Here is a 24,959-nt window from a genome sequence, read left to right as displayed (position 1 = left end):
CATTTCTGCTCATCCTGTCACTTGTGACAGGAACGGAGGGAAACAGACTGCGGGAGAGGGAGACAGGAGAGGCAGAGGAAGGACGAGAGAGGGGGAGACCAGACGCGGGTGGAGACGTGAGGGAGGGGCGGAGACTGAAGACTGGGCCCGGAGGGGACGGGGGAGGGGATGAGAGAGCGAGAGGCGGAGGGGCCTGACGAATATCCGCGCCCCGGAGCAGCGCTCCGTGGTTCTAATTAAAGCGGCGCTCGGAACCCGGGGGACCCGCCTGACGTCGGCGGTCGCGGGGATAAGAAGCGCCCGAGGACAGCGGGACTCGGAGCAGCAGGGTCTGCGCTGTCCCCGTAGGAGCCGTGCGTCCTGTGTCCCTGCGCTGGACAAGTGGAGCTGGAGCTCCTGAAGTAGTGTCGGAACTGGGGGGACCGAGGAGCGCAGCAGGCGTGGAACCTACGGGGTGGGCTCGGGTGCCCGAGGGCAACGTGGGACCCACTGTATCGGCGCAGGTGCCCGAGGGCAGTGCGGCACCCACAGCTGGCAGGTGCCCTTGCCTCTCCAGTCCAGGGTGGCCCTCCTGCTCCGCAGCTCCAGACCCGATCCCGGGCTGCACCTGTGGCCTCCGATCTTGGAGAAGTGTCCAAGCCCCCGCGCGCGGTTCCCGCGGTGAAAGAAAGTTGTGCGGCGGCGCGGTCTCCGCGCGGACTCCGCGTGCGGGAAACTTGGACTCCGGCTGGTGGGGCGGCGGGTCCCAAGACCCGCAACGCAGGCCACCGGGGCCATGAGCGTGTCAGGGCGCCCGCTGCTCCTTGTGCTGTTGCTGCTGAGCATGTTGGGGGACCCGGGACGCGCGCAGCCCAGGGGGCCTGCAGACCGGCAGACACTGCTGAGGTTGCTTGTTGAGCTGGTCCAGGAGCTGAAGAAATTCCACACTGGAGACAACAAGAGGCTGCAGCTCCTTGGCGAGACCGACTTTGCCCTGGGCCGCAGGGAGGCTACGGATTATGGGGCAGACCCAGAGGAGCAGAGAGTGGGTGAGTGTTCCTCAGTGTAGACATGAAGGACGCAGAGTGGGTGAGAGCTCAGCAGTGTAGACCATAATATGAAATAAAGTAAGGGAGGGTTCTGGCATCGTAGATTTGAAAGGCAGAAAGTGGTGAGTGTCTGGCAGTGTAGATCTATGAGGATAGAAAGAGTGTGGAAAAGGGAGCCCCAACCCTGTGCGTCTGAGGACCAGGTTAGACCACAAGGGACAGAAAGTTAGTGAGATTGAGCTGTGACCATATGGATCAGTGGGGTGCGGGAGTGGATGAGGATACAGGCAGTGGAGATTACAAGAAAGAGAAAGTGAGTATCTTAGCAGTATAGACCAGAGAGGGCAGAGTGGGTGACGGCTGAGTGCTTTGGTAGAGAGTGATTGAACAAGGTGGAGCAAGGGGACTTGAAGGGATGAGGTCCTGGCAACGCAGACCTGATAGACAGAGTCTGAGCGAAAGAGAGTCTTGGCAAGATGGACCTGAGAAACCAAGGATGCCTGAGAGTCCAGCAGTGTAGACCGGAAGAAAAAAGAAAGAGGGAGGTCCTGTCAGTGTGGGTCCTGGAAGAGTTCTAACCACAATGTGAACTGAGGAGCAAAGAGTGGGTCTTGGCAGTGTGGACGAAAAGGCTACCTTCCATATCCGAAAGACACGTTGTATTAATATTTCCTTAAACAGAATTATTTTTTAGAAACACAGTTTTAAAGATGAATCAATTTAATTTTTTTTTTAACTGAGGGACTTTTTTGTGTGTGTTTTGTTTTGATTGTTTCTCAAGAAAAAAGAAACTGGCAGAAACAAGAGCGTGTGTGAGAGCCTCTCCAATAACAATCCCAATCCCCTGCTAAAATGTGCTGGTGCCCAGTTCAGGACACTCTGCTCTTTCCAGCCCATCATCTCCAGCAGAGGGAAAATGGCCAGACCTTCCCTGGTGGAGCGCTTCCCAGAGTGGCCCATGGGAACTTCTCAGGGAAGCATGCAAGCTTTTAATGCTTTCATGACACAATTAGGTCAAATATGATGGGGTCACTTTTGTGTGAACTGACTCAAGGAAGGAGTACATGAAGAAAGGCCTTAGGGAGTAGTCTCCACCTCCCTCAAGAAGGACTCGGTGTCAGGGTCTCCCTTCAGCTATTAGGAAAGAGGAGAACAATATTTCTGGTAAAATAAAACGTGACATTACACAATCATAGAGAAGTTATTGGCCTCATGTGGGTTAGAGACTTAGAAAATGGTTTCAGAGTCTGAAAACAAAGCAAAAAGAATAGCCAAACTGGGGGGGGGGGGCAAACAAACAGGGAACCATCGCTGGGGACCAGGTGCCAAGGACAATGAATTGGCGTGTAAAAAAACCCTTTCCTTAGGGGCCCTTCATTGCCTTATAAACCAAGGTGATGTACATTTCCAGATGTTCATACCAGCCTCACTATCAGATAATTGTAAAGAAATTTGACCATTAAAAAATTACCTATAATGTCTAGTGTTCAATAACATAAATTTTGTTTTGTTTTAAAGGTTCAGGCTTGTTTCTAGAATTTTTAAATTCTGTGGAATTTGATTTCAAAGTTCTTTAAAGTTGCATACAAGTGATTCATCCGTTGGAACCTATCCAAAATCATTTTTTTTTCCAATCCTATAATTTTAGGGCCTGTGATTCTTGTCATATCCAGGGAGAACAGACTGGTAATGTTGGAGCTTTATGAGTAGTTAATACTGCTTGACAAAAATCATGTCCTGATCTAAGCATCCACATGGTAGGATGTGCAGCTAGCCAGTGTTCTCCTGTTTTATCCAGGGCACTGTAGTGTGGATGATGCCATTCTCAAAAGCTTCCCCCCCTGCTTACTTAGCATCACACTTAGTAGGTGCTTTGTTCGAGTAATACGATTTCTCACCCCTCGTAGAGATTGTTCCTCGAGATCTAAGGATGAAGGACAAGTTTCTGAAACATCTCACAGGTGTGTGTTCCCTTCGCTCCTCTGCCCTCCCTGCTCCTTTTTTTGCCCTGAGTCTTCGTGACTTTCTTCCTCTGTGTTCCAGGTCCTCTTTATTTCAGTCCGAAGTGCAGCAAGCACTTTCACAGACTTTACCACAACACGCGAGACTGCACCATCCCTGCATGTAAGTGAGCATCCAGCAGGCAAATGGCGCTCCACTCTTCCTTTGCAGGGCAGCAGCTCTGCCTTTTGACAGGCGCGGGGGGCCTGCGTGTCCCTGCCTGACTGGATTGGGGCAGGGTGCCTAGACATTGGAGCAGATGGTTTCAACTCTGCAACAACCAGTACCACTGGAAAGTATTTACCCCGTGATAGCCCGTCCAAACCCTTCCTTTCACTCACATTCTCATTGTGTTCTGAATTCTGGCACAGAATCCATATTCTAGTTTACTGGACACCACACAGGCTAGGTGAGAGATGCTCAGGTGTCTACCGGTGGTCAGAGTGTTGGGGTATAAAACAGTCTGGTTGGCCTGCAGTTTTCCCGTCAAACATAGTTTGACCATCCCCACTGCTCTGACCAGTGCTGTTTTCTTTCCATTAGTAATAAAACCCTCATCACTTAAGAATTTGATTTGCTCTTCCAAAGGCTGCTCTTCTGGCTGTCCCCCCTTCAGCTCAGAGACACAGGGCTCATCCATTGGCCCATTTCTCATATGTCTGCCTTTTCCATTTCTTTTCATTTTCAACATGATTCATCTGTTTATCTGCTGCAGTATATTTCACTTCCCCAAAATGACTCCTTGCACTCTTCATAAAACCATTTTTTAAAAAAAATGAGATGATTTTCACGGGGGGGGGGGGGTAGCCATCCAGACACACCAGGATCTGCCTGGCTGCTTTGAGAGAGGCTAGAGACTGAAGTAGCCTTCCCTGCCTGACACAGACATGGAGTAGGAATCTCTCTGTTTAGGCAGCAGAGCTTCTCTGAAAAAAATGATGCCCGTCATTTACAGACTGCTTCTGTATGAGGGACATTGCTAGGTAGGTTCATGGCATCATATCTGTGGGTCTTGACCCAGCAAAGCGGTCTTACTAGCATGTTCCAGACATGATCAGGCCTGGCCTGTAGCCCAAGGTGAGCAAACATGCTTCCTGTAGAAGCTGGTTTTTCATGTGAACATGCCGTGTGGACCCCCTTGCATCCTTATCTCCCCTGCTTCCTTGTGCAATGAAGCTATCTTCTGTTTGAGAATTACTACCTTGCTTCTTGGAGCCACGAACTCTTTTTTATTGTTTAAGTGTGAATAAGTTTGTAATAAATGTATCATACAATACAATAACATGATTCTAGATTCTAAATTTGAGCATGACCTAGCATTCCATCCCATTCACTTAGAGATTAGGAGACAGAATTTAAATTGCTTGTCCTGGAGATATCAAAAGTCCAGGCTCAAGCCTCATGCTCCACCCTGCAAATTCTCTTCAGGTTTCTCCCATGGTGTCATGCTCCACATTGTTGCATCCTTGGGTGATAACACAGAATGACTCAGGTCACAGCTTAAGCTGTGTCCCCAGAAGTGGAATGATGACACATTTGTGCTTTAAGACAATTAGTTATGCCCATGTCTCTTCCCCTAAAGAAAAGAATGATAACTCTTCTAGGATACTTTAGGAGAAACTCGCAGAAGTCCTGGGGTGCTAGAGTTGTTATGGACCATAGAACCCAGCCTTCCTGGGCAGCCAGAAGAACTTGGTGGAGGGAAGAACCGAAGCTCTCTTATTCCCGATAAGCACAATGTGCTCTGCTTTCCATGTCCGTCACTGGTGGAGGAGCATTGCTGGGGACTTGGACTGAGTGAGATGGGAACACTGGAGTCTCTGAACAGATTACAAATGGAAGCGTGTACAGTTTGTTAGTTAGCTCACTCCTGAGCTCACAATCCACTCCACCCTGGTACAGAATCTATTCAGGAAAACTACATTCCAAAAACTGTGGAGGTGCAATAAAGCACAAGTCTAGGTGACCAATCATGAGCAGGTTAGGCTGTTTTCCCTCTCTGAGCCTAACACACATGTAGAAGCTGACTTGTGGGGACCGTGTGAATATTTGTCACCCATTCAGTTCTCCGTCGAGGATGAATGCCTCCCCTTTGGAGGAGTTTTGCTAATTCTGAGAAATAAACTTTAGCAAACCATAAATTACTGAAGCTTTTCACAGAACTTTGTCCTGGGGAGACTCTGCTAGAGCTGTGGGAATTGAACTCCCTCTATGGTTTTGACGGCGCAGAAGAATGAACTGTGGGGTCACAGGGAGCAACTGTGATCACCAGGCTTTGCTCGAAATATTACTTTTCTTTTCCAGCCTATGCTTGAAAACCTGCTTTTAATTTTTTTATTCATCTTTTTCTTCATCATTGATAATTGAGTCTAGAGCCTCCCTCAGGCACTTAACAGTGAGCTATACCCACCTCCATCTCTTATTTTTTTACTTTTTTGGGACATTGTTCTTGTTAAGTTGCTCAAGGTGGCCTCAAATTCATTCCATAGCCCAGGCTAGTATTGAACTTCTTATCCTCCTGCCTCTGTTTCTCGCATAGCCTCCTAACTGGATCCAGTCTGCCTTGCTCCTTTTGACCCTCTTTCTTTTTAATATCATGGCAAAAGTCTGTAAGCCTCATCTCAGGTGGAGACTTTGTCTGCATGCAGTCTGAAAGAGAGTCCACACAAAGGCATGTTAAGAGCCTATCTCACTAGAAGCAACACTAGGGGCATTTCCGTGAATCTGTCAGCCACACTTCCGAGGATGCTGTGTCTGTCGTCTCTGCAGCCCTTATCTGATTTCTGCTTGTAATGCCAATTTCCCCCTGAAGTAAGTAAGCAACTTAGAGCTCGCATTTCAAGTAACAACCTCTATTGCTTCTAGGGACTTCAGAATATTTTTTAAAAAATGGTGGTTAGAACACTTTATATACTTGCAAAAAGTCAGCCTATGCTTAATTTTAATGTTGTGCAGGAAACTGACAAGAGTCCATGGTTTGTTTTCACTGCAGACTATAAAAGATGTGCCAGGCTGCTTACACGGCTGGCTGTCAGTCCCATGTGCATGGAGAGATAAGGTAAGCTCCCAGACAGACAATCGAAGTGACCACACAACAAGTGTCAGAATCCCATGTCAGTCATAACACACACACACACACACACACACACACACACACACACACACACACACAGACTCAAGCATTCTTTCACTACAGTAGCCTGGCTCTGAGCAAGAGACAACCAATTTATCTCAAAACGTTGGCCATGAGTAGAAGGCTCCCCCTGCTGGCTATCTACAGTGGACATTGTTACTGGCTCTTACATAGCACATAGCTGACTGATTACTACAGTTTAAATCAGGACACGTTTCCACCCATTGCTGTTGACTTATAGACTGTACTAATTCACTGACATTTATGAACACAGACGCCCCTTCATAATTTATTTAACAAGCAACATAAGAATGTGGCAGGCTAGGACTGTGGTTCCCTGCTGCCCGGCATTACACTGCATGTCAGCCCATAGAAACACCACATTCAAACACTGAAGCGTGCGGGTGGGGCATAGCTCTCAGAGGAAGAGCACTTGCATGTGACCCCGAGTTCAAATCCCTGTAGCCATGTCAAATGCCAGACGTGGCAACAGACACCTGTAACCCCAGTGATCAGACAGGAGGGTCACCTTAGCACCAGTCTGAGTGAGAGGCCCCGACTTAAAGGACTAAGGTATTGTGTTACATGACAGGACACTCAAAATCCTTCCCTGGCTTCTGTGTGCATACATGAGCATCTGCATACACATATGCATATAACACATACAAACACACAAAACGTGTCAAATGTGCATTCTTTTTGCACCTTGGTAAAGTAATGCAAATTTTAAGTTAGACTATACTATTTGTTACTAACTACAGTCACATAAATGTTATGTACCTGGTGAAGGCTTGGAGTCTTATTATAGCAAAAAACTAATATAGCTAACATAAATGTTTCCATGAGTGCTCACCCCTAATGCCCGGTGGAAGCAATGTAAATGCAGTATGAGGTTGTAACTGTACACTGGCCTCTGGATGCTCTCATCTGTGTTGCTAACAATGTATAGGGGGAAATGGCTCTACTTCCCAACACAGATTCTACAGTACTCATTCTTCCAAGACTGACATAACTTTAGTTTAACCAGTTCTGTATTTTTGTGTCATGAGTGTGTCGGGTATTATTATGTGGGGATTCACACCACAAGTAAGACCTACTTCCTGAATGCAAATGGCTGTTTCCAGAAACCATGCCTGCTGTTCAGAAAATACAAATAACAAGTGGATGCTGCATTTATTTTAGTAGCTGTTCTAGTTTTGTCTCATGAGAATGAATGAGAACAGCTGTCTTTTCTATACAGACATGCTCAGTACAACAGCAGCATCATGCACAGAGTTAAACCTGGCTGGGTCAGCAGGGCCAGGACACAGCAGCCCCACAGTGTTGGCACCAATCCTCACAATCTGGGTTGATATATCAGGACCAAGAACCACTAAAAATAAGAGGCTCTCTACTAATAGTGAAGAGAAACAGTGGGAGCTGCACAGGCACACTGACTCTTCTTGGACAAAACAAGTGTGTTTACGCCACTCAAAGCTCAGAAGTATATGCCTTCTTTCCAACATTTTCAATTTGTTTAACCACTGCATTTACAGCACACAGACATATACATACATACACACATATATATACATACATACAAACATACATGACACACATGTATAGTTGTGCTGGGGAGATAAAAATGTCAGCTCCATTATGTCCTTTGGCAAGTATTTCCATTTACTCAGGAGCATGCAGAGAATGTCCTCCTATCCACTGAGAACTTCCTTGCCTTTGGTACCACCTAGCATCCTGAGGGCTGACTGCTCCTGCATAGGATTCAGTTTCCTCAAAAAGCCAAACCGCCATCAGTCCACTGCACTCATGCGCCTGCTCTACCTGATCTGTCTGCCAGGAATCCACAGCACATCCGTGATTGCCCTGATACAGATTACAGAAAACAGCCAGGAAAGGGCAAGGCATGCCGAAGACATGGCATGGGGCAGCGCAGTAATCACACAATGCCCTCTGCTACATGGGTTGTGTTATCCAGCAGGAACTTGAGAGGATATTGCAACACAGTACAGGGTAGGAAGATCTACGTTCACAAACATTTGCGCCATAGGCCGCCTTCTTCAACAGTCACTTGTCCAAAATGAGTAAGGTTCAGTTTGTCCAAAATGCGGGGGTGAGGGGAGCAGTTCAGAACACTACTATCTCTACCAACAAGTTTAAAAGTTTTATTTTTTCAAGATTAAACTCTATGAAATCAGAAGGGTTTAAATTGATAGCAAACCTGTATCTAGTGGTCACCAGTGTAAACGGAGGTAGCTGTCCCTTACTTAGCACACCCTCAGGGCCGGAACAAGCATCATATCTCACAACAGAGAAAACTGAGCACACTGGTTCACAGTGGCCACACCAGCCTTCTGCTCAGTCCAGTTCCCATCTTCTTTCTTCAAGACGACTGGTCTAGATTCCTGTCCCTGCCCTTGCCAAAAGACTTAGGGGCAGGTTTTACAAGTCCTAGAAGACAAGCAATGCTCAAATTCAAGAGGTTTCCTTGGGAAACTCAGTAACTGCCCTCAGAGCAGAGAAAGCATATTCTGAGTCAGACGTACACCTATTGTTGAATCTACAGGTCAGTTAAATGAAAAGCCTGAACTCTGGGATACTTTTTAAAGTATAGACTTGAGTACGAAGCACCTAAGTACCTAGTTCAACCTGAATATGGCCTAGTAACCTTGATGTAACCTTTCCTTTAGAACTCAAACAGGTATTTTAACAAAGGGTGCTAGAAAGGGCTTTGAAGGGATAGTGGCCTTAGTTTTTGAACAAATGGGTGTCAGGCAAGCAAACTCCTTCCTGGAAGTGACACACTGCACATCTGTTGGCTGAATAGCCAAGAAACTCTATCATACACATAAGACCAAGAACTGCAGTTAATGTGAGCAAGTATTTCTTCACCCATGTGCATGGTGGCTTTCACCCTTAGGCAGCAAACATGTGGTAACTAAAGAATTACGCTGTTTCCCAGGTGGGAATAGGGGAAGGACCTAGACTCTGAACAGAGAAACGCAGACTCCTTTATGAATGGGTTCTATTGCTGGACTCACTGGTCCTCTGGGGTTGGCAGTAAGGAGTGAATGGCTGTGTGAAATCACATGTCATTGTTTTCAGCTGCAGAGGAGCAACCCCGGGAACCTTGAAAAGTGCCTTGGAAACCAACAGAGAACAGAACATCTTCATGCCCATTTCCTGTGGACAGAGATTTATTTTTGCATTCTTCCATAATTCCTTTGCATTTTCTATGTCGCTCACAGTTTACAAATACACATTCAGCAAATCAGTGTATCTGTCAGTGAGATTTGCCACTCTTAGACTGTAAGAACAGAGAACACTCCACATTTGATGTTACATGCTATAAAAGGAGGTATTTCCATTTAAAGATTAGGTGGAGCCTCAAGTATTTCTTTAGAAACATAGGCAGAACATTAAACTGTATTTTCATAGAGTATACAGTATGATTTGACATTTTGTATTACTTCTACAATTAAACTCCCAAACTAGAGTTTGGAACTGCATGAAAAATTTTAATGAAAACCAAAAAAACCTCACTTGTTTTGAAGAGTGGCATATCAGTCTGTGGATATGCCCAGGCCAGTCCCATCTGTCCTCTGTAAAAGTACATTCCAGGTATTGTACAATGTGTAAATACTGTGAATAAGTACAAGGAAATAAATCCAGTGTTTGGTATAATGAACAGTCTTCAGAGTGACTCTTCTGTAACTGTTATTGTTCAGTATGTATATACACATACAGATGTATGTATCAGAGTGACTCTTCTATAACAATGTTATTGTTCAGTATGTATACACACAAACATATATATGTATGCAGAGGTGCCACTAGTACTAAATGACAGACTCCTGATTCCTTGGTCTCACTTAGTCATCAATAAACACCCCAAGTAATTCATATTCATGACCTCCTACATGATTGTAAGAGAATGTCAAACTAAGAACCCTAACAACAGTTCCAAATTTTAATGGCTATATTTTAAATAAAATTAATTTGACTTAATTTAGAAAAATAAGTTTCTCTGTAAAAGAGCTCTTATAAACACACGGTGCTGTGTGGGACCAAGTAGCCACAGAATACCACATTCCAAGGATCCACATCTGAGATAGACATGTAAAAATTCAAGAAAACAACAGGATTTTATAACACAAAAGAGAAATATAAGATCCTGAAACAACTACCAGACTAGGATGGATGGATCGTGACTTCATCTACTTCCTTATTGTGGCTACTTGTCGTTCGCCTTCCTAGTTTTTAACTTCATGAAAACTATGACCAAAGGTAATTAGTGAAGTGTTTGTCTCTGCAAGGACATCACGAGCTCTGTCTGAGACAAGGGTATTGGGATAGTTGCTGTCTTCTAGAGGGTCAACTGTTTCATCTTCCTCCTTTGAGAGGGTAGGGTATGGCCCAGCAGATAACCCAGCAGATATCCAGGTCTCTGTGTCCTTTCAAATATTGGGACATCTTTTCTCACTTTAATCCCAGCACTCGGGAGGCAGAGGCAGGTGGATCTCCGTGAGTTCGAGACCAGCCTGGTCTACAGAGCTAGTTCCAGGGCAGGCTCCAAAGCCACAGAGAAACCCTGTCTCGAAAAAACAAAACAAAACAAAACAAAACAAAAAAAAAAAAAAAGAAAAAAAAAGAAATTCTCCAGGATTGGAGGTGACGAGAGGTAAACCAGCTACATCAGGCTACAACAGACAATTACACCTACTCAGGATGCCAGAAGGCCCACAGGTAAGGATAGTTCTTGGAATCTCTTAACTGAGCATACATCACCAAGTGTCACAGCAATGTGCTTATATTTTCCATTACTTTACTTTCTAATATTGAGAACAAGTACCTAAACTTAACATCAGACCAAATAAAAAGGCACATGGAGGCAACATTTTAAATATACTTTTTTCATTTGTCAATAAAAACAGCAGGCAGACACCAGATCTCTACTTCAGGTGTATTTGTTAACTTCCCAGTTTACCTCCCATTCTTTTCCGATATACAGCCATGAATCTGAGGTCACCGTCCTGCAGTGCACTAGAATGACCTATGCTTGCCGGTAACTCTCTCCAGCGCTGATGGAGGTACACTACAGACAGACCACTATTTAAGCACACACCCCCTTTGCATTAAGAGGCAAAGTGGCTCAAACAGGACAACAAAACACTGGACAGAAACCAAGTAAGAGTAACACTGCTAATTTCCTACATCTGTTGCTCCCATCTTCAGAGCACAGCCCAGGTCGGCCTGCTGGGAGTGCAGGCCTGTACCACCACATCCAGTTTGTCTTCAGTGTGTCTGAGTTTAAATCTTCCAGTGTTAAGTGGAAGGCTGATATGGATGGAATTACTGTCACAAGAGTCTAGGATAGAGAGGTATAAGGCAAGCGAATGGCACCACTGGGTGCTGGCCATGCGCACACTTTAGTAAGACCAGACCACCCAGGCTGGCTGGGCTCAGAGGCCGACCCAGACCTTGTAGGTCATTTTTACTTTATTGGGCTCTAGTTTGTTCTGTGTATTTCCTTGTTCCACTATTTTCTAATTGGGACAAGGTAAGAGGAAAGGTTCAATTAGTCTAAGAATACTTAGCCACACCTCACACTGTCTTACTCAAATATTTTTACCTTTCTGAACATACACCTAATTTCGACCTACAGATGTTTTAAAGATAAACAGTAAAGTCAGCTGAAGAGACAGGTGGGGCACGGGGCTAAGGACTGGCATCACCCTTGGGCATGGCTCTGGTGAGTGAGCTGCTCAATGGTGGTGGCAGGACCACCTAGTGAGTCTTCTCCAGGAAAGCCTTGCAGCACCTGAGGCATTGCTGGTACACCACTTCGAAGTCAGAGTCATTGCCCTGCAAGGACAGAAAAAGAATAACCAACAATGGTTTATGATAACACTGTCCTCAGAAGACCCAAACCTGTCATTTAATACTACAGAATACATCCTGCCCTTCGGAACAGTGGCCCCAAACCTGAAATGTACTTACATAATAGGGATCTTCAATAATGAGTTGTTTCTGTGGATCATAGCTCCCAAGTAGCTCAATTTTAGCTTTGCAGTTTTTAACTTGATTACTTTTTCTATTCAAATCTCTGTAAAATCGAAACATGAACTTAGATTTCTGATCTATGGTTTTAAGTTAAACAGGGACATCTGCTCGGGTTTATGAAATGTCCTATCAAGATACATCAGTGCAACCTGATGAGAAATGAAACCGAGCACTCTGCAGGCCTGTGGGCTCCTGCGGCTGACGCCAGGACACTGACTCAGTCCCAAATGGGCATCTTTAAGTCACACAATTATTAGCTTTTCTTTTGATTTTGAAATGTATTTTGATACAATAAAAATGATACCATTTCAGACACATAAAATGCCAGGAAAGAACTCAAAAAACAAAACAATGTATACCGCATTCCAAGACAAAGGGACAGCATGCAGTATAAACTACGTTCAGGTCAAATGAAGAAAGGAGCAAGTAGGGCTGAGTGCGAGGCAGGTGAATGAGCCAGGTGCAGCTATGGCTGGAACAAACAGTCCAGTGGAAGGCATGGCGCCGGCAGCTATGGTTTTAGGCCCTTCTATGCCCACCCACCTGTCTCGTGAAACATAGGGGAGTACCCTAAGTCCTGCGTTCCTTGACTTCTTCTGGGCAATAAAGGGAATTTACTAATGAGGGGTGTGGCCCTGCAGGCCACATCAGCAGTACAGAGCAGCCACTGCTACTTACCACCTTAGCCCATCAGTGTTAATTAACGAAAATTACAAACCCAGTGAAGTCTGTCTTCTCATAGTTACTCTAGAGCGCTGTACTCACAGGAAATAAGATACAAGATACTCCGCATCTGTTCCAGCAGCTAACAGAATCAGCGCAAATCAATGCACCACCTCTACCTCTAGCCCCAAACCAGCTGGCCTCCACGCTCGTTCATGGCAGTAGCTGGATTTTCTCTTTATTTGTAAACAGATCTCTGAGACAAACACACCCCACCCTCTGATATCCTTGGCTTTCTGGAAAATTCTGTAAATTACAATCAACCTTGTACATTAAAAACTGTAAGACAACAGAAAGTCGTTTTGTACGACTTGCTGGGCCTATGATACGAATGGAAGGAAGACAGAAACACTGTTTAACATATGATTGCCTTGTAAAACGGGCAAGCGTGGTGGCGCTCACCTTTAATCCCAGGCTGCAGGAGACAGAGGTGGCTGTGAGTTCCAAAACAGACAGGGCTACACAGAGAACCCCTGCCTCAAAAAACCAAATATATGTATGATTACCTCAGATTGCTTTCATCCATACATAGTATATAATCGAATGTGGCAAAGTCTTCTTTTGTAATCTACAATTAAGAAGCCAAAACACAGTGATTACATACATACAAAACAGTAATTGGGGAAAAAACATGTAATTACATGTTAACTCATGAACTAAATTACATGTTCAGTCATTAGCTAAAAATTTAACAAAATAAGCAATTTAGGATATTTTTAAGCTTAAATATAATCATTGTATTTCCAAATCTGTATTGAAAAATAATTTTGTAGAAGGTTCTTTGAAATAATTAGAAAATATGAAGTGTGAACATAAAGTTGACTGGTCCCTCAGTAAAGAAATGGAATTCTGTGGACACACGGAAGCGACTTCCTGCAATCGCCTCCACTGCTCTGTCTGTCACTCCTCTGACTGTCTGGGGCCTCGGTAACACATCCCAGGCTCTAGTGGGCATCCATCATCCATGAAGGACAATAAAGAGTCTCCTGAACACCAAGCCAGGGAGAGGAGATACAGGCCTCAGAAGAGAGAGGAACTGGTTTTCAGAGGGTAGCAGCTCCACCAGGGACAAGAATCCATGACTTAACATGTAAGGAATCCCTCTAGGACTTCATCAGATGTACTTTTTTTCTGCCACCATAATGTTTAAGACATTTAAGTTCTCTTAAATATAGTTGAAGAAATTTATCTTCTAGATTTTGACTATCTGGAAAGCACCTAAGTAAAAGGAACAATGACTATAGCCAAACAATAATAAAATGGTCACCTGCATGTTACTCTATTAAAAATAGAAAGTTTTAGCTTTTAGTATATACTTCTATTAACTTTTAGCATAGCATTTAAATAATTACAAAGGGCTGTATTATTTTAATATCCCCAAGACTACAACTTATTTCAAAAATATTAAGCAAATACTATTATATAAAATGTTATTTTTTCAAGTTATGAGAAACCTTAGTATTAATTTTGAACTTACTGCAATTAATTTGTCCTTTAAAAAATGGTTAACGCTTAACAATTTATGGTGTGAAACTACACTAGATGTTTGGATTTTAAAATAACGGAGGAAGAAGAGCAGCTAGAACCTCATCTCAGGAAGAATGCCCAGTAAAGCATTTCCGCATGCACTTACACAGGACATGGCATCTGACACCAACCCCATTACCAAACAGAATTAGAAAACCCACACTGAATAAGATTCTTCCTCAAGGTCATGAGCTTGTTCCTAAGAAGACCTGGCTCACTACAGCAGCGTGGCGGGAACACAGCCACAGATGACACATCACCTCCAGGTGAGTTCCCATGCATGGACCTTACCTGCTGGTCCCAGAGAGCACTGACTGGACCCTACCCAGAGCTCTCCCAAGGGCTTTTTAACTCTCAAGTCATTAGTCCAAGAGTTCTTTAACTCTCAAGGCATTCAAGCCCATATCCAGACAGCCCATTTACAGGGGTTTTATCATTGTTAAAAGTAAAACAAAATTATTTTTGCAAACAACCCATTTATAGGGGTTTTATTATTGGTAAAAGTAAAACAAAATTTTTTTTCTTAGTTAAAAAATACAAATCCAGGACTAGAGAAATAGCTTGGTGGTGAAAAGCACTTGTTGCTATTGCAGGGGCCCAGGTTCAGTTCCCAACAACCACTGTGTCCTTCAAGTTTCAATGCCTCTGACACCCTCCTCTAGCCTCTGCAAGCACTACACAAATGGGGTACACAAACTTTCAGGCAAAACACTCAGAAAACACATAAAACAAAAATAAGTATTTTTTAAAACATTAAAAAGCCAGAACTATGACTTTTTTTCTTAAGATTTGTTTTCAATTTGTTTATTTGTGTGTATGTGTGTGTGTGTCTGTCTGTCTGTCTATGTGGAGGTAAGCACCTGTGTGCAGGTGCTAATAGAAACTAGAAGGCATCTGCTCCCCAGAGCTAGAGTTATGATCTGCCTAGCACGGATGCTGAGGAAGACATCGCCCTAGCCCACAGGCATCTTAGTTTTCAGTCCAGGGACTGCATCAGGCAGACTCTCTCATCAGCTTCTGCACTGGGTTCTATTAGGTTACGCCATCCAAGGTAAAGTTATGTGCAGTTGAGGAGTGTTTCCAAAGGACCTGTGGACTACGGTGAATATAGCTGATACAAAAGCACAACTAAGGAAGCTTGCACAACAACCAGGGCGGAGATGTCAGTGCCGTCAATGCCCAGAAGACGCTGTGAGAGTGGAGACTCGGGCAGAAGCCACCGTGGAAAAGCAGGGCCCCAACTGCCTGGATGTCAGTCTGGGAAAATGGAGAAGAAGCCGGGGACAGCCTCAGAAGAGCAGGGCCAGAAAATGAGAGCTAGTAGAGGCTGTCCCTGTGGCCTGACCAAGTCCTCCAGTACCAGGGCAGAAAGAAAACTCAGCAGGCCAATGAGAAGGTGTGTGGACTCAGTAAAGAAAAGACCAACATTCAATGCTCCGAGCTGTCCCACCCCAGAGGGTGCTGTCCACGCCACACCTCAGGCCCAGCAGAAGGAGCTTCCAATGGACTGAGACACTCATCTCCCTGCATCCTGACAACAAAGGCGCTACGACTGTTTACACCACCTGCAAGGGTGCCACAGCAGAGAGCAGAAAACAGACCTGCTGGGCCCAGACAAGCCTGTGATTTCAGCGGCTTGTTTGTGACTGGGGAAGCAGGAAGATCGTGATCATGGGCAGCCCTGGCTCTACAGTGAGACCATCAAACTAAAAAGTCAACAATGCTGGGGATGCATCTCAGTGGCAGACCATTTACATACAGGCATGCATACCTAAGGTACTCAATTCTCAATATTCCAAAAATGGTAAAAAGAGAGCATGCTCAGAAACTGACAGTATGTTCACAACATTGTGAGTTCATGGCAGCTTTCGCTACTGCACAGTATAGAGCCCATCAAGGCCCTGGCAAGGATGGGGGAGGAGCACATGAGGCCTGACCCCTAGCTGAGGAGGTCATTTTTCTTAAGTGGTGCAGTCAATGGTAAGCTACCCACTATCTAGTAAATAACCCCATACCACAGGCACAAAGACAACCCTAATTAAACTCAGTGGGATGAACACGCACGCATGCACGCACACACACACACACACACACACACACACACGCAGGAGGGAAGAATGTTGGGAAGGAAGAATTTAAAGACGTGAGAAGGAGATAATAGGAAAATAGATAAGTGAACAGGGGCAAATACATTATGCGCAGATGAAATTAGCAAGAATAAATTATAAAATAATAGTAACAGGATGATGTCCAAAAACTGTAAGAAGCTAAGTTTCACCAGAAAAGATCAAGTAAAACTTAAAACAGCCGCTAATAAAATGACAGACACCAACAACTCCATAAATACTTCTATGGATTTTGGAAATAGCAAAATGCTTAAAGCAGAAAACAAGTTAGCAGGGAATCTCATAACCCAAACAAAGTAACAGAATAGAAACCAGAGAAAAGAACATAAAGATTTTATGTTTAATGTACATAAAAGAAGTTGTCTCTTAGAAAAAAGAAAAATATGGTAAAACAACAGACTGCCATTTCCCAAAATTTAAAAAAAAATCAAGTCACAATTCAAAAAATCATACTTTGGTCTCCCCACAGCAAAGCTGCTTAACTCTAGACCAGAAGAAAAACAAGCAGCCAGAAAGAAGATGGGTAATTTCAAACCAAAGGAACAGCAAAAACAATTGATCAGATAAATTTTTCTAAGTAGAGATACTGTCATTTTTTTTATAAACTTGTAAAGATGAGAAAGCGTTCCCAGTGTATTGAGGTAACAGGACAGAGACTAGGTACAAACCCACCAGACCCCTGTGGCGCTGCCCATGGCAGTCCCACAAAGAAGCTCCACATGCCCAGCAGAGGGAGGACAGGCAGAACAAGAAAGCGCCTAACACCGACCAGGACTCACTGCTGTTACACTCAGCGGCAGCACGGAGAAGATACTGTAAAACGCGTGGACTCCACCTCTGTGCCAGGGATATGGTGCAATCCCTGCACTGGGGAAGCTAAATCAGGACTCCCTGAAGTGAGGCTTGTCACGGTACAGAGTAACACCCTGAGGGGACAAAAGGAAATGCAAATGTATCACTTCCTACAGGGTTAAAAAGCAGAAGGAAACTTTGGGGTGACCTCTGTATGAGAGGGAAGAAGCAGGCACGTAACCTCAACGTCATGTTCAGTCCGTGAACACACTAAGGAAAGCAGTGCTTGAACAGGGCAGTTCTCCACAGCTCGCCATGCAACCCAAGACGTTACCACTAGCTAGAAAGAACTAGCATCCTAACAAGATGCCATCCAGTAAATTGAGGCTGACAGTTTAGAGAACTAAAACTTTAAGAACTGTGCTAGAATAGTCATTTATTTACATAAAGCACAGCGACTAGTAAAGAACCTATAAGCATAAACGAAAAATGTGGTACTGACCTACAAAACAGTCTTTACTAACGTTTTGGAACTAAAAGTCGACAACAATGGTTGAGAACTTTTTCTTAAAAATGAAGTGAAAAGAAAAACACAGAAAGATTCCATGGAAATCCTACTTATAGCTAATTATTAAAACTGCCCTCAAGGGAGCATCTGTCTTTGCCTTAATTTTAATTTATGAATTTAAACTATTCCATTTGCTTTTGTGACCTACTGAGAGAGTATGAAGAGGCAGCATGTCTTACGGTTTTGACCGGCCACATTCCCTAGACGGGCAGACTGGCCTGTATGCAAGAGCCTAAAGTGCTTCAAGTGAACAAATGATACAAGGTCTTCCACTCTCTGCCTGATGAGAACTGCACTAAGAAGGGCCAATGCACTACCTGATTTAAATGAAGAACTCACAGAAATACAGCCATCAGCTCTTCATCTGTAACTGAAGAACTTGTTATTTTCATAGACTTCAAGACAACTATTAAGTGTTCATAACAACACCAGAGTTCTCCTATATTTTTAAGGTACTTCAAAGCAGAAAAGATGTGTGTGTGTGTGTGTGTACATACAGTGTACCTGCTGTACCAATAAACTGGTAACATAAGCAGAAAGGATCTCTAGGGAAGTTTGCACAAGGTAACAGAATAAAGACCCCAACTCAGGTCTGGCTCAGGGTCAACATTACCTTACTGTATTTTCTGCCATTTATTTGTACTTTAACAAGTTACCAAAGGTCACTGACCTTTCAGAACTACACAGGTAGCAAGCTAGTTCAGCCCAACCAAATATATCCAGTAACACATAGGGTGGTCAGTCTCTCAAGTTACAGATTCTACTTAGTAGAAATTAAACAAGATCTTTTCTACCTGTCTTGCCTTATGGGCTGTGCTAATGCCATGATTTCTTAGGCAGCTGACAGCTCTTGGGTCTGGGGGCCGGCCCACGTTCCAGTCGGAAACAGCGCTGCTGTCAATGGCCCACTGTAACACAAAACATACGTCAAGTTCCAGTACGGTACCTGCCGTGCAGTGTGATTCATGGGGATGCCATGTTTTCTCATGCAGTTCTGCCCACGATAGTCAGGGGGGTTCCCCACTTCATAGGTGGATGTAGCCGCACTGTCTATCCTCCACTGCAGGAGAGAAAAAGGATGCTCTGGCACCTGGCCGCCCAGAAGGGTCCAGCCTGGCCGCCATATGCTACTGGATAGTACTCACATTAGCTGAAACATTCTCATCAGTTACCAGTTTCCTGAAAACTGCTTCTGCAATGGGTGACCGGCAAATGTTACCTTGAAAAAAAGAGGGAGAAGACATACAGGGGTTGTTAGTTGTGGCAGAAAGGTAGATATCAATACTGGGCCTACAGAACGGGTGAACGACTCCCAACGTGGATGCCCAGTAGCTGCATTTGAGGTTGGGAAAGAGTACAGCATTCCCTGGCAGAACAGTTGATCAAGCTATGTAGTACTATGTAGCACTATGGTAGGCTCGCAGATAGAGTTGATCCAGCTATGTAGTACTATGTAGCACTATGGTAGGCCCCCGGATAGAGAGCTGTTAAAGATATAGTTTCTTCCCCACAATGTGGGAAGTTCAGAAAAGCTCAGGATGGAAGCAGAGACACTCAGTGAGATTCCATGAAAACGCCAAAGGGAAATAGTCTAAGGCAAGTGGGATTCCTACATTCCCTCACCCTCCCTTTCATCAGCCCAGACCACTCTAGTAAGGCAGGCTTATAAGAGGAAAAGATGCAGACTTAATTAATTTTATTTGACATGGAAACTTTCTGAAGGGCCAGAGTCTGACAGAACTGACCCATTTCCCATCTGTTAACGTTAGTGTGTATAACTATATGACAAAGTCTGAGGACGGAGAGTTGTGACTGGCCAGAGCCCCTCTTCCTAATGAGACACATGCAGGGGGACCCGCAGGAGCCCAATGAGGTTTGTCTGCATCTCACTCTTTCTCCATAGTCCTGCTTGGGAAGGTTTTCCTTTTTACATTCTAATTCGTTTGATTTTTTTCTGTATATGTTTGGGTGCTCGGGCAAGTGTGCAGGTGAGTACAGATGATGGGGGTTGTCAGGTGTTCCCCAGAAGTTGTCCACTTCATTTTCTGAGACATAGTTTATTTCTTTTATTTATCTAATTAACTTTTTTTATTCATTTATTTTATTTTATTTATTTTTTTAAATATTTATTTTATTTATTACGTATACAATATTCTGTCTGTGTGCATGTCTGCAGGCCAGAAGAGGGCACCAGACCTCATTACAGATGGTTGTGAGCCACCATGTGGTTGCCGGGAATTGAACTCAGGACCTTTGGAAGAGCAGGCAATGCTCTTAACCACTGAGCCATCTCTCCAGCCCCTATTCATTTATTTTAGTTGCCCCTCCCTCCTCTCCTTCCACTCCCCCACCTCCTTTCCCGTGTACCTCCCTTCCCATCCACTCCTCCTTCCTGAGTCAACAGGGTTTCTTATTGATTTAGAGCAACCTTAGTAGCAGAGGTTTGCTGGCCAAGAGGATCAGAGACCCAACAGGCTCTGCCTATCCAGTATGGGGTTATAAAAGTATGTTACCATGTACAATTTTTTGTTTTGTTTTTCTTTTATTTAAACATAGGTTTCTGGAATGAAACCCTGGTCCCTCCAGCTAAGATCTCCCTAGCCCTGTTTTTTCTCATAAAGCTCTCCCTCAGTACTGTTTCCCCACGAAAAGGCTTTAAGCACATCACCACATATCCAGGTGTGACACAATTAATACAAACCCAGAGACAGATATTGAAGACCAGAAAAGCAAGGCAGCCAGTCACTGCCTCTGACCTCTACCTCAGTCCAAAAATGGCGATCCTGCCCCTAGGAATCCTCAGAACCCCTCTTCTATTCCTCTCTAGTGCTGGGATTAAAGGCGAGTACCACAACCACCCGGTTACTATGGAAACGTGTGTGACTACTAATTAGATTAAAGGTGTGTGCCACTACTGCCTGATCTGTATGGCTGATCAATGTGGCTATTTTACTCTCTGTTCTTCAGGCAAACTTTATTTATTAAAATACAAATGAAATATACTTTTTATAGCCAATAGTGATGGACCCCTATTATTTTGAAACTTTAGAACTAGCTGATGTATAATATCTCAGCATGTAAAGATAAAATGCAAGATGTCTCCATCTCTGTATAAAAAAATGACATTAACTGCGAAGTAACAGTTTGTTTTTCTACAATGCAAAAATCTGAGCCATTTCATCATTTTAGTATATTCACTCATATTTCCGATGCTATTACTTAAAATAAGATATGTAAGTATGGATGAAAAGTATCCTACTTCTACAGAGACTACAAATCATACACCCTATAAGATCAATAAACGCAACTCCCAATGCTAATAACTTGCCTGTAGCTTCCCAATTTGTGTTATTAAAATTAATGCTATTAAAAGATACACAGTTGAGATGTTGCCTAGCATATACAAGATCCTATGTTAGATCTCTGATCCCATCAAAAATGAATACACAAAAATATACATATATACACTAAAAGCCAGTACACTGGGTATAAGAAAAACACAAAGTCTCAGAGTTTACCTTTTATAAGTTCTGGAACTTAAACATTTCCTTAGGTCTCTTCCAACCATAGTGGCTGGAGCTGAGCCCTTGTGTTTTTGTCCAATCTTGACCAGTTTAAGAAGCAAAAGCTCCTACTATAATCTTTTTTTTTAATTTTTTTTTATATTTATTTATTATGTATACAATGTTCTGTCTGTGTGTGTATGTCTGCAGGCCAGAAGAGGGCACCAGACTTCATTACAGATGGTTGTGAGCCACCATGTGGTTGCTGGGAATTGAACTCAGGACCTTTGGAAGAGCAGGCAATGCTCTTAACCGCTGAGCCATCTCTCCAGCCCTCCTACTATAATCTTGATAAAACAAGAAGTTCTTCTTAACCAGCAGCCCCAGCCCTGACAAACTCCTGATGATTCTGTACATTGCCACCTCGTCTTCAAGGAGCCCAAAGAAAGGTTCTGAAGGAATGAAAGTTTGCATCTCAAACACAGCAGTTTTCTCTGCGCTCTAGTCATGGGCTCTGGGTACAATGCGTTTGGACCACCCTCAAATTTTCCTGGACTAGCAATTCCCACCTGACTAAGGGCATCCCTGCTTCACCCAGGATCTCCTGCAGTCTTATCTCCACACAGCAGATGAATAAACTATACCCCTCCCCAGGTCTGTTCTGAGCCTCCCATGGCTTATCTCACTCTGAGGAACCCCACAGTCTCCCATAATCTGCACTCCAAATAGGGGCCCAGAAATGACAGTTCATTGCCTACCATTTTCGCAAATAGTCCACACGGTTAACGAAGTTTTTAGTTTTAAGTCATTTAAAAAAATACAAATGCAGATCTTGTGATATGTGAAAATTGTATCAAGTCCGTGAACAAAATCTAATGAACATAACAAGCTTGATTGCTTAGGGGCCATCTATGGCTATGCGACTGTTCACCACACAAAGCTTAAGGATCCACTCCGGCTCCTTACAGAGCATGCAGACGCCTGATCTAAAGACCTCACTTCTCTCCGTGTACTTAGAAGGATCTAAGCTTGGTCCCCATGGGCAAAGAGATCTTGGCTGAGAAAGGCTGCCTGGCCTCCAAATCTAGGTATCATGATTCCGCTGGCCACAGCTCTCACCTGAAAATCACATGTTCTGTCTGATGGGCCAGAACAGACAGGCCTCCTGGCCACCTTCAGGTCTCTGCTCACTGGTCACTGTCAGGTGAGTCCTGATGACAAACTACACCCTGTCCCCACTCTGCTTCTGCATTTACTGAACACTTCACACCAGCTGAACAAAGGCCTTGATGATCATAGTTGACAGAATACAGGCTTCAGAAAGGAGGCTGAGGCTTCCCTTGCAGTGTGGACCACTGGATACATCCCCAGTGGCAAAAACAAAATGCTGAACTATACTACAGACAAACATGTACAAGCATGTACTTCCTTTTAAAAGTCATGTGTGCAATATGCCAAGATCGTCAACTATAATAAGCAGAAACAGAGCAATGGAATACTAATAGATACTGAAAGAAACCAGCCTTCAATAAAAACTTTAATGCCCACTATCAACAACAGGGGCCAAACTGTACTTTTTCCTGTTCAAAGAAATTACCTAGTACAGATACCTTGCAAATACCACACACTACACTGTACTAAAAATGGAAGAATAAGCTGTTATTCAAAAAAAAAAAAAAAAAAAAAGATAACTCCTGCTAGGAACTCTACAGGCTGTCAAATAAAAATGAAATATGTAGGATAAAATATCTCTACAGGAGGTAAAAGGAAGGGACTAGTGTCTAGGGAAGAAAAGGCAGGAGTCTTTGATTTTGACTTTATAAAACACGAGGCTTTCCAAGCAAAACCACACCATCGAGGCACAGGAACCACCTTCAGAGCAGGTCAGTAACAGTTTCGTAAGGTAGTCCCCACAGGTGGGTGACAAAGACAGAGGTAGACAGGAAAAGTCTTGGCCTACTTCTATCTTAAAGATGAGGCGTGCTACTCTGTAGGAAAAGCAAAGGGTCAAAGACCTCAATAACTGGACTGTTGGCAACATAGGCCTTTCTCCTTAGGGTGGAGGCCATAAGGTAAGAACTCTGGAAAAAGAAGTAATCATGTATTATGGAAAGAAAAATCAGCGTGGAAATTCTGAGAATGAAAATTCTGAGTTGGAAGGTATTTGAAAGATTATTTAAAAAAAAAAAACCACTTTATTTTCATGTAGCAGAAGTGAGTGATTGCCCCAGGGATTGGACACCAAGGTTTCTGAGAGACCTAAAGAACAGACAGACCACCGGCTGAGAAGCAAAGCAACTGCGACCCAAGGATGACACCAAGCAAACCTGCTTGGGACACTCCTGTGAGAATGTTCTTCCTGAAGCCGAGAATCACCTTCAATAAAGGGAACCAAAAACTCCGGCCATCAACATAGCAGGGGCCAGCTTAGAGAGTCACACTAGAGAGATAAAGCCACCCGGAGCAGTTGGCAATTGAGAGGGTTTGGAGAAGTTAGGTGACAAGTTAGGTGACGGATAAGAGCGTGAGGGAAGGGAAGGGCAGAGATGACGATTTATCTCCACCGATCTTCATAGTTACCTTGACTGCTGAGAGAACACAGCTCTCAGTAGGTCATAACCACAGTATGATGGAACTACAGGGGAGCGATGGAAAGTAACGTGGGGCCCAGCAGAAGAAAGTACATCACTGGGTGCTCTCGGGGCTACGGTTCGTCCTCCTTTCCCCCTCCACGTCCAGTCCACGTGGAGTAGTCTCTAACTCAGGCTCTGCCCACCTGGCGACCACACTGCTCTGCCTCACCGCAAGCTCGGAATCAAACGGAGACAAAACGGACCTGGTCTCCCTTAAATTGTTTTGGTTAAATATCACCGAGATAAGAAAAGTAACTTACTGAGCAAGGGACCGAAGGAAGACACAGACTTCAGGGAGGAGGAGCCAAGTGAGAGGAGCTTGGAAGAGGCAGGATCAGGACCAAGGTTAGTGGAGGAAGAGCATCTGGGAGGGTAACATGGGCTTGGGAAGGGCAGGAAGGAGAGCAGGGGCATAATATGGGGCACAACTGCACCGATCTGAGGTTCAGAGGAGCACTGGAAGGTGGGGGATGGGGGTGGAAAAAAATCAGGCAAATGAATGTGCTCTTAGGCGCAGGCCCAGCCACGGCCTCCGGCCTCGGCTTCCCTCCACCCAGAGTGATCGTTCAGAACTTGACACCAGGCAGCACCTCAGGGTCCCAAAGAAGAAAACTGTCGAGTCGGCGCGCTCTTACCGAGACACACGAACAACACCGACTTGGACCCAACCTCTGCCATCTTCCCGTGCAGACCCTGGCGCCCAGAGACGGCGTAAGGACGTAGCGCATGCGCGCCGCAAGGATTCTGCTGGTAAACCTGCGCAGTCCGCGCCCGACGTCGGCGCGCCTCCGGAGGCGGGGCCAGGGAGGATGGGCGTGGCTTTGTGGGCGTGTCGGGTGGGCGGGGTTGGTGGGCGGGGCTGGCC

At 44.5% G+C, this 24,959-nt stretch overlaps 2 protein-coding genes across 3 annotated transcripts; one reads left to right on the top strand and one right to left on the bottom strand.

The window, feature by feature from the left end:
• Positions 1–204: 204 nt before the first annotated feature.
• Positions 205–10,813, top strand: Alkal2 (ALK and LTK ligand 2). Its single transcript, XM_050126533.1, has 5 exons — positions 205–1,028; positions 2,936–2,989; positions 3,072–3,152; positions 6,022–6,087; positions 9,265–10,813. Exons 1-4 carry the CDS (start codon positions 776–778, stop codon positions 6,084–6,086), a joined length of 453 nt encoding a protein of 150 aa, XP_049982490.1. The 5' UTR covers positions 205–775; the 3' UTR covers position 6,087; positions 9,265–10,813.
• Positions 10,814–11,052: 239 nt separating this feature from the next.
• Acp1 (acid phosphatase 1) lies at positions 11,053–24,867 on the bottom strand. 2 transcript variants are annotated; one of them, XM_050126532.1, is made up of 6 exons: positions 24,730–24,867; positions 19,104–19,177; positions 18,905–19,018; positions 13,452–13,513; positions 12,160–12,265; positions 11,053–12,024 (listed from the first exon to the last, which is right to left on the bottom strand). In XM_050126532.1, exons 1-6 carry the CDS (start codon positions 24,770–24,772, stop codon positions 11,947–11,949), a joined length of 477 nt encoding a protein of 158 aa, XP_049982489.1. In that variant the 5' UTR covers positions 24,773–24,867; the 3' UTR covers positions 11,053–11,946. The 2 variants fall into 2 exon arrangements, with proteins under 2 accessions (XP_049982489.1, XP_049982488.1); XM_050126531.1 differs by lacking the exon at positions 18,905–19,018 and adding an exon at positions 18,753–18,866.
• Between the last annotated feature and the right edge of the window lie 92 nt (positions 24,868–24,959).

This window comes from Alexandromys fortis, unplaced genomic scaffold (assembly GCF_014885135.2).
Source record: "Alexandromys fortis isolate MF-2015 unplaced genomic scaffold, M_Fortis_MF-2015_v1.1 scaffold_237, whole genome shotgun sequence".
NCBI classification, from domain to species: domain Eukaryota; kingdom Metazoa; phylum Chordata; class Mammalia; order Rodentia; family Cricetidae; genus Alexandromys; species Alexandromys fortis.
This window is presented reverse-complemented; position numbering and strand designations above follow the sequence as displayed.